Source organism: Megascapheus bottae, chromosome 13 (assembly GCF_031878675.1).
Source record: "Megascapheus bottae isolate mThoBot1 chromosome 13, mThoBot2.hap1, whole genome shotgun sequence".
Lineage (NCBI taxonomy): Eukaryota > Metazoa > Chordata > Mammalia > Rodentia > Geomyidae > Megascapheus > Megascapheus bottae.
Genome location: NC_143521.1, coordinates 25600071 through 25618818, shown reverse-complemented (window position 1 = coordinate 25618818; position 18748 = coordinate 25600071). Strand labels below are relative to the sequence as shown.

Here is an 18748-nt window from a genome sequence, read left to right as displayed (position 1 = left end):
AGTTCAATGTAGAGTTTATCATAGTTGTCCATATTTCCATTTTTAAAATAATCGTATATTTAGTTACAGCCTCCAAATCAAGAGATGAAAAACATGAAGCAATAGGTTCCTAAGCAATAATTAGTATTTCTTCTTGTTGGCAAATCAAATTATCTCAAGGGTCACTGTTTTCAACAGAGAATTGAAATCTTTAGTGATCAAGTTGATCATTTTTTTTCTTTATGATTAAAAAAATATCTGGATTATCTTATCCTAGATCTGTGAGATTTGATCTGCACTGTTGAATTCGCATATACCTCCTCTCCCACTCATACCTGTTCCAAATGTTTTTGGTTTTGCTTTGTGCAAAATGTTCACGCTTGTCTTCTTCCATTGTTTTTGGTGTCCTTTCAAAGAGCTTTAAAATAATACAATTGTTTTGCTGTCTTTTTCACTGCTGTCACTGAGCTCTGTTAACTTGCTCAGTCATTTTACCATTGGAACTACTAGAAATCATAGTCAGATCATCCAACATAAGGAATTAAGGCAAGATAATTATGATACATAGCAGAAATATTCATTCTCAAGTAAAATCAGGATGGAGCAAATGTTCACTGCACAGTTACCTCACATACATATATATCTCAATACACAGGATAACGCAACAATGAAATGACTCAGTATTGGAAACAACAGATTCTGAACCTATGTCAGCATTCAATTTGAAAAATCATGAGACACTAGAAAAAGTGTTGAAATAATTCTGCATCCACCCAACACTAAACATAGAGCTAAGCACCCTTTCTCGGCTGACATACAAATTTTATGCTTTCTGACTTTCTGCACTGATCTCTGAAATTGGGGATGTTTAATGTCTTGTGAGGGCATCATCAAGATAAAATATGGAGTGCTAAAACTAGGAAAGTACTAAGCAATAGGTCATTCTATAAAATCCTGTCCTATGTTACTGAATGAAAGAGAATGAACTTGAGTAAATGACTTTTGCACTCCAGTTTCTTTTCTTACTATTAAATTTTTTTATTAACACTGAGTTTTTACATCATATTTCAAATGTCATGTTCTACAGACAAGTATTTAAGAAAAGAATCTCCATACACAATCACTGGCACATAAATTTAAGAACATAATTTAAATTAAGCAATCTGTCATATATTGATATATTGGTCAATATATCAATATGTCTATAGAATATATGTCCCATCATAGACTTATATGTCTATATAGATACATTTATATCTCCAAATTCATGTCAGTGACCTTGAGTCATCTCTCTTGTACTGTTTGGATCTAACACCCACATATCAAGGAGACCATGTACCTTTTGTTCCTTTGGTCTCACTCAACATGATTTTCTCTAGTTCCATCCACTTCCCAGTGAATGCCATTATTTTATCTTGTCTACGTAGAATTCCATTGTATATATGAGCCACATTTTTGGAATCCATTCATCTGCACTGGGAATCTGGGTGGTTTCCATCACTTGGCTATTGTGAACAACACTCCAGTTTCTTTATCTGTTAAAAGTTAAATTCTCAGTATTTTTGGAATGTTAAATGAGAAATAAAATAAGCACAGCTAATAAAATACAACCCTTTGAATGTTATAAGTTAGTTATTATGACTACTAATAATAATCACATTTTATCTAATTCAGGAATGATTAGGATGATTTTTTTCTCTTTTTTAAAAAAATAAAAGTAGTTTAAATTAGAAATTTAAATAGTTATACAAAGGAGTTTCAGGTCACATATCAGTTTATGAAAACATTATTTCTTAATCAATGTCACCCCTCTATTGTTTTCCGAGGATGAAATTTTCTCTCTGCTTTTTTTCAGTTCTTATCCATTTCACATTGACTCTTGATTTTTTTATTTATCCACTGTTGATCATTAACTCTCAGCTACTATAAATTTAATAGTTTCTCAATTTTATTTTACCATTTCCTTTTCTCTTTTCTCTGTCATGATAGTTGTGGGTTTGGTTTATCAAATATTGTGAATTAAAAATACTGCAGGAAAATCTCAAAAAATCTCAAATATATTAGAGTACTTTATTATGTGTTATGAAACTAAAGAGATTTTCCTGAATATATTCAAATAAATCCAAAAGACAGCTGGATATCGAAGTTATTGTAGATACTGGTTATTGTTTTCCTTTAATAATGAGTACTTTAAAATATTTGAATTGATTTTTATTTAATACAAACTTTCAAGCTCTTTTAATTTATTTTGGTTAATTTATTATCAAGAAATAAGAAATAGAATCATCTGGTTCTATTACTGGGTTACTCAACTGTGACATTCTTCTGTAAAGGCAATCTTCATTTCCTCAGTTCATTGAGCCTTTTACTTTCCCTTGGGCTTGTGAAGTGACTTTTGTGTCTGGTGACCTAGTTCCCAAGATTTAGAGAAATTCCAGGAACTTATTTCACAGAGTTCTGACACACTCAACAGAATAAAGGCTTTTCAGAATCCTCATAGGTTCTGTGAAGCCCACAGGTCAAGCCTGTGCTTTATGCTCATGCGATTCATTAGTAGTAAAGCAAAAGTCCATGTATTCAGGTGCAGAAAATTTTTTGTGCTATCACACATATCTCGGAAGAATCAGGTTAGAAAATCAAATTATATATATATAATATATTATACATAATATATATATATATATTATGTATAATACTGGCCGAGAGTTTGACCTAGTGGTAGAGTGCTTGCCTAGCATGCATGAAGACCCGGGTTCCATTCCTTGGTACCACATAAGTAGAAAAAAACCAGAAGTGGTGCTGTGGCTCAAGTGGTAGAGCTCTAGCCTTGAGAATGCCCAAGGACAGTGCTCAGGCCCTGAGTACAAGCCCCAGAACTGGTTAAAAAAATTATAACATACTATCATGCTTGAACAATTGTTGATTAATATTAAAATAACACAGTGAAGAAAGTAAAAGTAGTGCTTGATAAATATCATCTCATTAATAAAGTGATTATTCAAGCAGTTTCTAAAAATTATAATTATCAAATTATTTTAAAAGCAAATCTAGAACCATCTATTCTACAAATACTTATGTAGAAAACTGGAAAAATATTTTTAAAATCTTCTCATTAAATCTAATGTACAGCCAGGCACTGGTGGCTCATGCCTGTAAGTCTAACTATTCAGGAGGCTGATATCTGAGGATTGTGGTTCAAAGCCAGCCCAGCACAAAAGTTGTTGAGACTCTTAATCTTCAATTAACTACCAGAAGTGGTGTTGTGGCTCAAGTGGCAGAGCACTAGCCTTGAGCTTATGGACAGCGCCCCAGGCCCAGAGTTCAAGCCCCATGACCAACAAAAAATGTAATGTGCAGTTTAAATATATAATTGTATTATATTATATATATAATTGTATTATTGTCATGGTAATGTAAAGAGGGGTCATAATTACATTTGTCAGGTAGTAAGTGCATTATTTCTCTAACATTGATACTCTTTGTCATGTTTTTGTCCTCGTTTCCCTCATCCCACCACCAATCATCTTGTTTTCCCCTTTCCCTTCCCTATTTCAAATAAACAAATAAATTTGTATACAATATACTAGGTAACAAAATCAGATACAGTAACCACATGAGATTAACTATAAGAGGAGAAAAAGAGAAAACAACTTCACATTAGTAAATTAAGAACAACAATCACACAGATAAATATCTAGTTTCCATATCAAAGAATTCATTTCTTTTAGTTTCACCCTATGTGACCATATGTATATAGTTTAATGTGAAGTTTTTGACAATAAAGTTAGACATTTCACAATGGTCACAGAGACTTATACACAGGATGAATTATTTTAATCCTGAAACAATCTCATTCCCTTTTTTGTTAGCATGGCCCTAGTTTTACTAAATATATTCATGTCTTCACTGGTATGTTTTAGTTCAAGTTCTTTGAGTGGCTTTTTATAAAACGTGATTGTTGTAGCTATCTTTTTTCCTCATCACCAGTTTTGCACAAGGATAAGAGAAAGCATGTAGATGAGATGAGACACCTAAATCATTATTTAGATTTTACTAAATATTTGTTGTTTTAAATATCAACAAATCAGGGATTGTTTTTTGGTGTTTTTTTTTGGTATATTTATTTTTGTTTTTGTTTTTGTTTTTGCCAGTCCTGGGCTTGAGCTCAGGGCCTGAGCAATGTCCTTGGACTTTCTCAAGGCTAGATCTCTACCACTTGAGCCTCAGCACCACTTCTGGCTTTTTTCTATATGTGGTACCAGGGAATCGAACCTGGGTCTTCGTTACTAGGCCAAACTCCCGGCCCACTTTTTTTTGAACTGGAAAACCACATTTTGCTCATGAATTGGAAGATTCAATGTACTAAAGATATCAGCTCTTTCCAAACAAATACAATACTTAAAACAATGATGTTCAAACTCCCAACACATTATGTGAACAGAAAAAGTACAATGCAAACATAATGTACCTTCTATCTGGCAAATATAATGTAACCCTATTAATTACAATAAAAATATTTTAAAAAGAAATAGTACCCTACAATTGACAGGAAAATCAAAGGAAATATAAAAGCTAAAACAATTTGAAAAAGAAAACCAGAGTGGAAAATTATTTTCCATCTTAAAGCAGGGATTGTTTAATGAATATTTGATTCTAAAAAGAATAGAATAATTGAATGCCTAAGAAATCAAACTGTCATTCCCCTCTGAGATTAGGAAGATATTAGAAATTTTGTTTCTTTTCATGTTTTATAAAGTTTCCCAATATTCTTTATGATAAGCTATATTGGCTTATGGTATGGGTCAGAGGAAATATTTTTAAATTTTGAATCTCCTTTTGCCTCTTGTCCTAAGTTAAGAAATAATATATTGATGAAATTGTGATCATTCCTGATTTCTATTTAAAAATGGCTTATATCTATAATCCTAGCTATTCAGTAGGCTGAGATCTGAGGATCTTGGTTTGAAGACAGCCTGAGCAAGAAAAGTTTGTCAGACCTTTATCTTTCATTAACTACCCCAAATCCAGAAGTTTAGCTGTGACTCAATTTGTAAAGTGCCCACCTTGATTAGAAAAGGTAAGCATCTAATTAAGTCCTGAGTTCAAGTCTCAGTACTAATACTAAATAAACAAATAGTAGAAAGTCAGTGCAGTAGATTTCCCAGTTTGAATATAAATAATCTTCAAAAATGTAACATAAAGTGTTTTCTAATATAAAAAAGCAGCAACTAGAAAGAGAATCTATAAAATATGATTATTTTTAAGAAAAAAATTGAAAATAGGGAATCATGATGTTGAATTTAATGGTACATGCAATAGTTGTAAAAGTGGAAACAATATTCCTGAAACAGATTTGATTCATCAATGATCAGATGTATTTCTACTTGACATGCTGTTCAGTTATATAAATGAACAAAATGTTATTTCAAGGTGAGAGCAATCACATATATATCAGCGCAAATAAAAACTACATGAGTATCCAAGTTTTCCTTTGCTTTTGTTTTTATATATTTATTTGTTAAGCTTCACAGTAAAAGATTACATAGAATTAGAAATTTTTAGAAGTGAGCCACCATACTATGATCTGTCAGTTGTTAGTTTATAACAATCTCCCCTGGAATAATCAGTAAGATCATTCTAAAAGTCTGATTATATCTTAAGGGCCACAAATAAAGGTTGAGTATTTAGAGGTTTTCAAAAGATAAAGAAAAGAGGAATGGGCAGGCATAGATAATGTCTCAAATTTGTTCATCCATCCTGGCTTATTTGAAGTATTGTAGTCTTTGAATTCAACAGTTTCAAATAAGTCATTCTTGGGTAGAGCCAAACTGCCAAGGGGTAAGCATAGAGGAATCTTAGAGCAAGAGCAAAAGTGAAATGATGAGTAGACCAATCAACACAACATCTGTGGAACATAGGACTATTTTAATATAGCCCTGGAATGCAGATTCATGAAATGGAGAAATGCTCATGAGGGTTTTTTTTCCCTTGTTCCTCAGCACTAGTCTGTGTTTTACATTGCTATTACAGATAGTAATTCTGAATATTTTCTCTCTCTCTCTCTCTCTCTCTCTCTCTCTCTCTCTCTCTCTCTCTCTCTCTCTCCATATATATATATATATATATATATATATATATATATATATATATCAGGCTTCTTTAAATTTAAATTCCTACAAGGCTGAGACTTCCTTATCTCCTTAAGCCTCTCAATATGAATACAAATACAGGAAATATCCTCATTCTTTTAGATCTCAATAAATGTTGTACATGTGTGGATGGAATTAACCAAGGGCTTTAATCATGCATACTTTTATGAGATCAGTTTTCAAATTCTGATAAAGGATTTATATAACACGAGATTTGTATTTTATACACACTAAAAATAATTGCTCAAAAATAGATCTATTGAGATAATGCTTTCCTAAGTATACAGCTTAATTTTGTAAGTATTCTCAAGTAGGAGTTGATAAAAAAAAAAGATCAGTATGAAAGAAACATAATAACTTTCCCTTCAAATGCTTATCTAGAATTCAGTTGATGTGCTTCAGTTGTCCATATCCCTGAAAACATTGTGCGTTTGAAAAAGCACCAAGTACTATCATTACCCCTGAGTGTCCGACTGATTCACATTTTAGGGAAAACAGAACACGCTTTACCGGAGAGAAAGGAATCTATTTGTTGTGGATATGGAAGATACCCAGCACACTACTGAAAAGCAGATTGCTATACAACGGTGTAACAGTCCCTGAGCAATTGCAACTTAAAAATCATGTTCGGGGGGCCTAGTGGTAGAGTGCTTGCCTACCATGCATGAAGACCCAGGTTCGATTCCTCGGTACCACATACATAGAAAAAAGCCAGAAATGATGCTGAGGCTCAAGGGGTAGAGCTCTAACCTTGAGAAAGTCCAAGGACAGTGCTCAGACCCTGAGCTCAAGCCCACAACTGGCAAAAAAAAAAAAAAAAAAAGAGTGAAAATCATGTTCGGCAAGAAATATAGTCACAACCTTATGTATGCAACTGTAACCCCTCTGTACATCACCCTGACAATAAAATTAAATTAAAAAAATATTTTCCTTGTGTTTACTAGCACAGTGACGCGGTCCACGACCTCCTTTTGGATGTGATCACATGGGTTGGAATTTTGCTGTCCCTCGTTTGTCTCCTGATTTGCATCTTCACGTTTTGCTTTTTCCGTGGACTCCAGAGTGACCGTAACACCATCCACAAGAATCTCTGCATCAGCCTCTTCGTCGCTGAGCTGCTTTTCCTCATTGGAATCAATCGAACCGACCAACCAGTAAGCCACCCAACCACACTGACGTTTGCCAGAATTTCTCTAATACTGCCAATACTGAGGAAGAAACGATTTAAAAAAATGATTGAGTGTATATTTGTATTTTAATTTCAGATCTGACTCCATTTTACTGATTTCATCACCTATTTGCATAAAGGATTGGTGATTATGTATTTATTAGAATGAATTTTGGGCTGTGCAGGTTATGCAAACATTAGCAGTCTACATTTCATGTCAATGTATACATACCTCCGATTATGAACCTCTGACATCTGATTGCTATGTTTTTTACAAGTGATGAGGCCAGAATGATACATCATTATTACTTTAAAAAACTTCCCAGTTCACAATTTACACTAAGATTCATGCCAAATGAGGTACAGTCTTGGATTTTTGGACAAATACATATCATCATATAATTAATCTGTTAAAGTCATAAAGTATTTTTACTGTGCTGAAAATTATACTTTCCTCATGCAATTGTGTTTACATTCCAAGCCATGGAAAACGCTGATTTTTTTTAGTATCTATAATTTTGTTTTCCTTTTCCAAAATGTCATACACTTGAAAACATATACTTTGTAGCTTTTCTATGTTAGCTTTCATCTATAACTGATGTATATGTAAACTTCCTTCATGTCTTTTTGTACCTTGATAGCTCATTTCTTTTTGCACTGAAATTTGAGTATCAGGTCCACCACAATTTATGCATTCACCTATTGAAAGACATCTCCATTGCTTCTGAGTTTCAACAATTATGAAGAGAGTTCCTATAAACACTTATGTGTTAGCCCGACACACTTGTAATTCTAGTCACACGGTTCTGAGATCTGAGGATCAAGGTTCAAAGCCAGCCTGGACACAAAAGGACAAGAGAATCTTACCTCCAATTAATCTCTCGAGAAGGGGAAATGGGACTTGGCTCAAGGGTAGGGCAGTAGCCTTGAGCTGAAAAGCCCTGGGACAAGGCCCAGGCCCAGGGGTAGTATGGTAGCTTTGAGCTGAAGAGCTCAGGGACAGCGCCCAGGCCCAGTTCAAGCCCCATGACCCACAAACAAAATAAAACAAAAACATTTATGTGCTGATCTTTGTTCTGACACACCTTTTCAACTCCTTTAAGTTATATTGAAGAACAATTAAAGTCATTACATTGCTCTACATTGTCACCAGTATTTGCACACACATTTCTTTAGAAATTCTATTTCACAATTTCTCTTAATAACTACATATATTTGTTTTAATTATTTTCATTATTTCAATCATACAGATGAAATTGGGAGAAGCTTAATAATAAGATAATTTACAAAACAGAACAATATTTAACAGATATGATTATTACTTTTGAGTTGTGTGATATACCTTAAAATATCCATGTCTAAAATGAGGTTATGAATGGATATAATTTGGAAAGAAGTATAAATGACAGTTAAATGTAGAATATATAAGCTCTTCTCAAATTTTGTCTGACACTTTTTTGTTTGGCACATTGTTTCTTTCACTACTTTAAGTGCTTATTTCATTCTTGCTAAGAAATGAAAAGGGAGAAAAAAAGAAAAAGGAAAAGGAAGAACAATATTAGTCAACTGTTTTTGTTAAAAGCCAAACAAAATAAAAATATACAAGATACCTAATGTATTCCATGTGGCCCCTTTTTATTTTTGTGGAACCCTTTATTAACATATTCATCTATTTGTACATTTATTCTCCTGACTAGATCTGAAAATGAAGAGTTTTTTTTTTCATTTTTTTAAAAATTTTATAAGATTTATGAGCATAATAAATGATTCATTCACTTAATACTGTTCTCTAGTATATGTCTATATGCATAGATTTCTTAATATTACAAATGCAATTGAATTCATGTCTATGATTATATAGTCATGATTAATGACTGTAAAGGTTATAATTAGAGTGAATATATTTTAATTACTTAGCTTACTACATAAGAGCCTCTCCAAAAAGTACATATACATGAATAAGCAATCAAAGTACACATTTTCTCCCCGAAAAGTACGGCTCTAGATAGAAAAAAATTAGTAGTTGAAATTCTAGCTTTAAAAAAGCAATCAATGAAAACCTGTATGATTCTCAAAGAAGAGGTCATTTATCCTTGTTTTAACCTGTAATTCAAATTCTATGTGATTTGCTTTCATTTAGAAATCTTACTTTTATTATCATTTACTGATGTTGCCTGTGATCTAAAATACAGTACCAAATATTGCATGCATCCCTGAACTAATCTCTGAAATACCAAGAGCAGTGATGGACAAAAATGAGAAAGACTGCAGCCCAACAAACTTGTCCGTCCTTTCATTGCTTTTTAGGAGCCTTCTGTTTCCCACGCAATGTGGTCCACGTGCTCCTTTCCCCGCTCAGGCCCATGGCTTCCTCATGCTTTCCTTCATTCCTACCCTCTAAATGAAAGGATCCTACCCTCTGCCTCACTTCTCCAGGACCAAACTAATTAAATGACACCAGTTCCATTTTCTAATGTTTCTCTTTTTCGACATTAGAGAGTAGGAGCTATACATTTTAGTTGGAATTTCTTATCAGAAAGAAAGATGAAGAGAAGTATAGATTTAGCATGAAATTGATAAAGTTAGATGAAATTTGTTATACCTTGGGAAATATACATGTATGTTTGCATATATATACATGTGTATATATGTATTTATAAGCACATATTATATGTATATGGTTAGTTTGTGTCAACCAAGCTTACATAGGTTAATACGTAGAAAAATAGCAAAAACAAAGCAGAGAAAGAAAATAGTCTAAAAAGAGAAAATAGTCAACATTTTATTTCAATCACATCCATTTTTACTCCTAAGGAATACAGATTTTTTTTATTGTACATGGAGATTAGCAATTACTGGTAGTTAATCCCCTTACACAATGCTAGTATTAATTAATGATACTTAGTTTAAAATATTTTACTTGGATCAGTAGAGGTATCAGTATAGGTACTTGAACTCATTTCCCTGCTCCAAGATGGTGTTCTACCACTTGAGTCACACATCCACTTTCTTCTTTTTGTTTTTAACCAAAGAATTTAGAGGATTAGAAGTAGCTCAGGAAGTAAGATAGAGATAGCACTTGTCTGATACATGCAAAAGCCTGGTGTGATCCTCAGCACCACAAATTACATATATATATATATAGATACATACATGTATACTTCATATATATTCATGTATACATGAATACGCATTTATGTATGTATGTATATATGTTAGTACATATATATATGAATATATATAATTATGATCAGTAAAAATATCCTAAGACTATGTGAAAATCTCTAGACAAAACTTAGTAATAATTATCCATAAATTCTTATAAGAATTTTTTTCTTAAACATTGGTATTTCTCACCCTCTTTTTAAACAATGCTCCTGGCATGTCATCCACAAGCCATTATGAAAGTTAAAAGCAGTTTTCAAAGACAGGTAACACTGAATTGGTTTTTAGCACATGCATTTTCTGCATCTTAGCTAGGCTACACTTTGCAGACCTCCTTCATTACCGCTAGGCTGTTCTCTGGTTTAGTGTTAAGGACCTTTGATAACTGTTCCCTGTGGAAACAGTTTGACTGACTCATGTGTTCTTTCCCTAGATTGCCTGTGCTGTTTTTGCTGCCCTCTTACATTTCTTCTTCCTGGCTGCCTTCACTTGGATGTTCTTGGAGGGGGTTCAGCTGTACATCATGCTAGTGGAGGTTTTTGAGAGCGAGCACTCACGAAGGAAGTATTTTTATCTGGTGGGCTATGGTATGCCTGCTCTCATTGTGGCTGTGGCAGCTGCAGTGGACTACAGAAGTTACGGAACAGACAAAGTGTGAGTAGTTTGTGTTTTTCTCTTTCCCTCTTTCTCCCTTTTAAACTCTACTCTCTAATAAAGTATTGGTTTCTTTTGGTTTATCTATTAACTAAATCGTTAAATGGAGTAATTCAGAAACAAAGAACATAAAGAAAAAAAAGAAGCAAAAGAATATAATCAATCCAATGTTAGGTTATATGTTGCCTATGACCTGAAAAGCAAAAAATATTCTTGAGCCTAGGTGGGTTGCTATTTTCAAGCCCAACAATTTCTGTATATCATAACTTGGAGTAAGACATAGAGATGACAATTTTGTTATTTTTCTCGAAAAAGTGAGATATTTTTATAACTAGTGAGGAGCTAGTTGTGTGAATTGCTGTGTACTAGGATGGAACAGAGAGATTCCTAACATTAGCGGCTTCTCACGTTCCTGTTATGTGTATGCAAGACACTGGAAAGTCTTTTGTTTATGAACAGGAAGACCATTAGAACAACAACCATTTGTGTTTTTCCTCCTTTTATCTCTGTGGTTTGTGGGGAGCAGTGATAAATTTCATCTTCAATAGAACTTAAATTAACTGTGGCATACTTAGAGATATCCAGCACACTGGGAAAAAAAAGAGTTCAATTGAAAATGCATGTTAACAAATGATGCCCTGAAAGTAGGGAAACACTCTATCGAAGAAATGGAAAGAAGTCTGAGATAGATTTCTGATGAAAAACAATAGTGAGAATGTATACTGGGAAAAGAAAATAAATGTGGAGAAGGTAAAGAGGTAAACAGATACTCAGAAAGAAAATCATGGCATTGAAGGTCAAAGGAAGTGAGAGAAAGTTTCAAGTTGACATTTCAAAACCAGTGGTGATTTATGTCAAAGATAGTTCAAGTAAGATAAGCACTGGAGAAAAATCAGTTGACCTTTGCAGCAGCTCTTTGGAGAAAGTGTTGGAAGCAGAAGCCAATTTGGAAGGTGTGAAAAGATAAATTAGTATCCAGAAAATACAGTTTTTAAGAATTATTTGTAATTTAGAGTAATTTGACTGAAAAATGGTGATCATATTAGCTCCTGTGGTTGAAGTAATCAAGGAAATTATGAAAAACAAAACAAAAGGAAACAAAATTATCAATAATGCCTCATGGGTTCTGAATTTTATAGAGTGCTTGCCTAGTTTCCCCAAGGGCCTTGATGATGTTCCCAGCACTACAAGGAATTGTTAAAAAGGATGAAATCTAAAGCCTATATATTATAAAAAAACATGTTTATGGTGATCAGTGGAGAGAAATGACTTTTTATTTTACTTGCATTTGATATATACAAGCTGAATGAAAGGAAAAGACTCTCTGGGAACAACAGAAATACAAAAATAAAGAACTACACACAACATTAAGAACAACTTGAATTAATGTTGAAAGTAGTTTCAGAACTAACCTAGTCCCTGGTATTGATTTTACAGATGAAGAAATCAGCCACATTAACCCAAAATTGCTCTCATGGTTATAGATTTAGACAGTATCAAACATGTCATAAGCCAACTCAGATTGTGTCAAGTGCAGGAGGAATATTTTTAAATAGCAAAATGACCTTTTTCTTTGAGGTAAAGATAGATAAATTTCTCAGGAGTAAGAAAAGTCAAATTTCTAAGCAGAGAAAGGTTTCCCTCAAGTGTAAGCTGCTGAGTTCTGTTGAATGAATAGGTAAGGTCACGCTGAAGAGACTAGAGATTTGAAAAGCTTTGAAATGAGCCCTCTGGAAAATGTGTTAAAGAGGCAATTAGACATCAACAATAATAATAACAATAATAATATCAACAATAATAATAATAATAATCATGATTTCCAAGTAGCAATGAAGGCACAGATGAGATTATCTAACATCACTTTTCCACCAACAGTCTGTAGCCCTAGCAAACTGGCAATAAAGAAGCTTGCTTCCCAGAAATGAGAATTCCTAAAGGTAGAACAAAGAAACGGACATCAGAATTATGGGAAGCCTAGTGAGCATAACATATATATGGTGCCTAATCACTAATAATACAATTAAAAGAAATCTTTCTAATGTTTTGTCTGCCTTTCTCCCTCCCTTCCTCCCTCCTTTCCTCTCCCTCCCTCCCTTCCTCTCTTTCCCTCCCTCCTTTCCTTCATTCCTCCCTTTCTTTCCTCCCCCCCCTCTCCCTCCCTTGCTTTCATTTGCTCAGAAAAAATGACAGGCTATATAAAGTCATCCATCTGGGCACTTATGGCTCATTCCTGTAATCTTAGTTCCTCAGCAGGCTGAAATTTGAGGTATGCAGTTCAATTCCAGCCTAGACAGGAAAGTTCATGAGACTCTTACCTCCAATTAACCATTAAATATCCAGAAATACATCTGTACAGTTCATTGGTAGAATTCTATCCATGAGCTCAGGCCACAAATTATAGTGTGTAATTATAATAACAATTGAGTTTGAATCTGACTTTGTGAACCGTTGTCAAATATGAGCTTATTCTCTTTCAGTAACAGTGATGGGATTGACTAGGATTAGAAGAAAAGTATCTAAGGTTACCTCTAAAGATACTTGAAGAAAGAGGTATCAGATTGATCATCATTGTGTGGTTATCATAAAAACAACACCTGTATTAAGATGCTTCACTTTTGACAAAATTCATATCTTTAAAGTGTTCAATTGTAGTTTGTTCTCAATGTTATGTACTCAGCACCATTTACTTTAGAATAATTTTTTATCAGCTTGCAAAAGTCCCATTAGCAGTCACTATTCCTGGATTGTAGGACCTTACATTTTTTAAATATTTTTTATTGTAATTAATAAAAGGGTTACATGATATTTGCCAGATAGAAGGTGCATTAATTCACATACCTTTTGATCAATTCATTCTCCCCATAAGAATTAATTTGAATGATGCCATTATTTCTGACCATCCAGGATTTCATATATTGTTCCTAAACAGTTCCATTTTGGTCTCTTCGAAGTTCTTGATTTGCTCTTCTTTTTATTGAATGATCCAATTTCTCTCCTTAGTCATTTTCAAATTTCTGTTACTGAATTGATTCAACTTGTTTGCTTTGCACTTCAGTGATTTATTTGGAGACAGATGTCATTTCCTAGATAGTAGAAATCTTTCTTCTCTTTAAATCAATACTATACTGTCTCTGGTGACTTTGTGAAAGCTTTGGCCATCGTTGGTTTAATTTCCTGCAGACTGTCTCATTGACTGGTGTTATTACTGTATGGTAAGGCACTGATTCAAAACAGACCTTAACAGTTCAGGTTTATAATTATGGGTTATTTGGGGGTCCAAACAAAAGCAAAACAGAGATCAAGCAAAGGAACAGTAGGTAAAAGTTAGAGACAAAAAAATAGGAAAAAAGCAACAGAATTCTAATTCAGTTAGACATAAAGCATTTCAATATCTGTTTTGTAAATTATAAAAACAACAACTGTCCACACAGGAGCTTTCCTACTCCAATGGAAAAAAATAATTAACATTTGCTTTGGGGGAGCTCATCCAACCCAACAACCATACAATGCTATGTTTTGCACGGAAAAGAAGCAGGTGTTGGTGGAGTCTTAACAATGACATCCCTCACCCACAAAACTGGCATATACCAATTTTTTTTTGCCATTCCCATGGTTTGAACTCAGGGTCTGAACTCTGTCCTTGGGTTTTCTCAAGGCTAGAGTTCTACCACTTGAGCCATGGCACTATTTTTGGTTTTTCCTTTGTATGTGGTACTAAGGAATCAAACGTGGGTCTTCATGCATACTAGGCAAGCACTCTACCACTAGGCCAAACTCCAGGCCCCATAAACCTTTTTTATTTTTTATTTTTTTGAGAAACTTAAATGAACACCTCATTTGCTAAAGTCATGAACATCTTCTCAAAGACAAAAGTAAATATTGGTTTCTATGTAACTCGTAAGATTTCTGCATATAGAATTATATAATTTGGTCTTTGCTGTCTTTGCTGTTTGTTTGTTTGTTTATTTATTTAGTGAGTCCTGGGGCTTGAACACTGCCAGGGTGCTGTCCCTGCGCTCTTCAGCTCAAGGCTACTGCCCTACCCTTGATCCAAGCTCCACTTCCTGCTTTCTAGTGTTTTCTAGATGTTAATTGGAAATATGAATGTCAGGTCCTTTTGTGCCCAGGCTGGCTTTGAACCTTGATCCTCAGATCTCAGCCTGCTGAGTAGCTAGGATTATAGGCGTGAGCTACCTCACAAGCCTAGATTTATTATAACTCCATGAGTCTTAAATTTACTCTGGTTTCATCCAAATAGAGCACATTCATAATAACATCACTTAATATATGTTGTAGTGAGTCATATAAAAATGTTTCAGCCTCTTAATTTATTTGTTATAGTATATTGATAATAAGCTGTTAGTTTGGAAATCTTTCATAATAATAATAGCTAACTAATCTTAAAAGTAGAGAATAATATCAACACTAGAAGATGGACTTAGAGATAAAAATTATTTTCCTAGGTTTGAATAAATATTATTTTGTTACAGATAGATATGCTATCATTTTTCATCTGAATGATGGATTATGATGTGGTTTTCTATGAAGTGTTGTTAAGCCATTGAATTCATTATGTATCATGCACATACACATCCACAGAATACATAATTTATCTTGAAATGTTGCTTCATTTGTCATCAATTCACAATAATTATGAGAGTCATTATTTCTGATTTTTTAAAATGCATGTTTTTATCTCACATGTACTCAGTATTTATAATAATATTTGGATACAATAGAATGATATTTAAAAGACTCATTGAATGACCAAATGTCTTATTTTAAACCAACATTTTCACACTAGATCTCAATTCTAAATTGCACTCTATGAGCATTTATTTCCACTTATCTGTTTTATGTCTTTTACCAAGCCCTATACTTTTATCCAGTCAACATTTAATGAAGACACTCAATAGAATACTGCCAGAAGATTAGTATAGAAAAGTCTGACATTGAATTAATAATTCAATCAGACTGTTTGGAAATAGTGTTCTGAACACTTCAATTTTATTATTTGAAGTTAATTAGTTCGTTCAAATTTTACTGCCTCAATATCACCACAAAATGTTTTAATAGCTAAATTTTTACTAGTAGAAAAAAATCATGTTAATGGTTTATAGAATGTTTCTGAAACTCATGCATATAAGTGAAAAATGTTGTGGGCAATATTATGAGTGGATGATGAGATCTTGTTAAATTTTAGGAGGATGAAATCACTGGAAAAGAGTAGCACACACAGAAACAGAGAGGGAGGGAGGGAGGGAGGGAGGGAGGGAGAGAGCGCCAAGAGGGTGGGAGGGAGGAAGGGAGGAAGGGAGGGAGAAAGGGAAAGATGGAGAGATAAGTGCCTGAGTTAAAACCCTAGCTAGCAAATTGATTGATTAGGGTTTGATCAAAGACATGGATTAAATTCTGGACATTTGTGATCAATCAAAAATCCTTAAGTAGTAGAAGACTAGGAAAGCCCTTAAAAATATTTGAATTCAAATGCCATCAGCTGAAATTGCTTTAAGTCATCTATTGAAATTTCCATTCCCCCACTCAAGTCTTAAGCTTAAGAGCCACCATGTTTCTTTATTTTCTCTCCAGCATTTAACCAACATGTATGTTCCAGGTCTGAAAAGTAATAATTGATTTTGTAGATTTTTTTTCATATTTTTTATTGTAATTAATAGAAGGGTTACATGATATTTGCTAGATAGGAGGTGCATTAATTCACATACATTGATACCCTTTCACATGTCTTGATCCCCATTTCCCTCCCCCCCACCCCCAAAAAAGTACTTGTCAAGGCACATTGAGCTTAGTATTATCTGCTAATCTTATATATAGGTTTATTATAGACATTTTTGTACAACAGGTAAGCACTTAAAAATCTACATAAAGAAAATCATATTTTTATTTGGAATATTTGTATAGCAATTAGTAAATGACATTTTAAAATACTGTTACATTTCCTTGACATGAAAGAAGTCAAGGATATCAAGTTATCACCATATGTGAGAGTTGTAAGTCAACATAAACTTTTCGGTTAAGGGTTTTTCTAGATCAGAACTGCATAGAAAAATGACAGGGTAATGTTCTTTTCATTTACAAAATACAATGAAATATAATTAAAGTCAAATGTTTGGCTTGAATTCTTTTTAGGATAAAAGAAGCATAATAGTATCCACATTAGGTAGGCATAAAGATTTAGGCACTGATCAAATAATAAACCTCAAACCCAATTATTTATACAATTCTCCTCATCTGTACAGTGGAGATTTATAAGTACGTTGTGAAATTACTGTGATGTTTGAAAGTATGTGTTTATATAAACATAGCTGTATATGTGTTAAAGTATGTATGCAAATCAAGTTTGTAGTATGTGCATGCTACATTTTCTAAATTATAAGTGTTATTGCTATTTCTAGTAAGTAGTCGACACAAATGAAGACATACATGTTATGAACAGGATAAATAATATATTAGAAAGTTTTCAATTCTGAAATCCAGTACCTGCAGAAACACAATTGTTAATCACAACTAATACTATTTAGACTACATTGTTGCATGACTCAGACAAATGAATGTTTTAATCTAATGTAATTGCTCAGGATTACCTGGATAAGTGTACTATAATGAAAATTGTATTTAATAATCATTAACAAGGATCATTCACATTTAGAATTAGATACTTTATGCTTGGTAGGTATTTTTTCTTTTTCTTTTTCTTTTTTTGTTTGTTTGTTTTTTTGATTGTAGAGCTTGAACTCTGGGCCTGGGCGCTGCCCCTGAGTTCTTCAGCTCAATGCTACTGCCCTACCCCTTGAACCACAGCAACACTTCGAGTATTCTAGTGGTTAAGTGGACATAAGAGTTTCACAGTCTTTTAGTACCTGGTCTGGCTTTGAACTGCGATTCTCAAGTCTCAGCATCTTGAGTAGCTAGGATTATAAGCATGAACCAACATGCCTGCCTTTTCCTTTTTTTTCCTTGCTATATTTATCTTTATTTTTTTTTAAATTTTAACTGTTCTACTGAGTAGATAGATAGCAGAGATATCAGAATAAGTTAATGAAGAAACAAGATTTTATAATTTATAAATTAGAATCAATGAATTGATATAATTAAGACAATAATATCAGGGCTATCATATAATGAGTGATTGTTGTCCTTAATGTATCTCTCATCTCTTTTGCTGTCCCTTGGCTATCTCATATTGTTACAGTATTTCACTTTGTTATCTGATATATTGTATATATGTGTGTTGGGTTATTTGAAATAGGATAGAGAAGTGGGGAAAACAAGATGAGTGGCGGGTGTGGGGGGGAGGGAAATAGGGACCAAGACATAAGAAAGGGTATCAATGTTTGTGAAGTTATATACCTTCTATCTGGTGAATATGAAGTAACCCTTCTATTAATTACAATTAAAATATATGGAAAGAAAAAAATAATTTCTAGGCTGAATATCAGCCAAAATGTGTTTACTGGTTACACTGAGTACTTTCCAATTATAGTTTAATCTGGGATATAATGGCATATAGCAAGTTTAAAAAATGACTGTTGTTAATTTACATTTCTTAAGAAAACTGGATAATACATATTATTTTCTACAAGGAAGAATAAAAACAGAATCAAAATACAATCCT

The 18748-nt window shown here is 33.3% G+C and overlaps 1 protein-coding gene across 16 annotated transcripts in view; it reads left to right on the top strand.

The window, feature by feature from the left end:
- Positions 1 to 18748, top strand: part of Adgrl3 (adhesion G protein-coupled receptor L3) — a 685889-nt gene that overhangs the window by 592868 nt on the left and 74273 nt on the right. For all 16 annotated transcript variants that reach the window (XM_090343514.1, XM_090343522.1, XM_090343521.1 and 13 more), the window contains 2 exons: positions 7073 to 7282; positions 10895 to 11115. In XM_090343514.1, coding sequence (XP_090199640.1) covers positions 7073 to 7282; positions 10895 to 11115 — 431 coding nt within the window. The remainder of the gene's footprint in view (positions 1 to 7072; positions 7283 to 10894; positions 11116 to 18748) is intronic.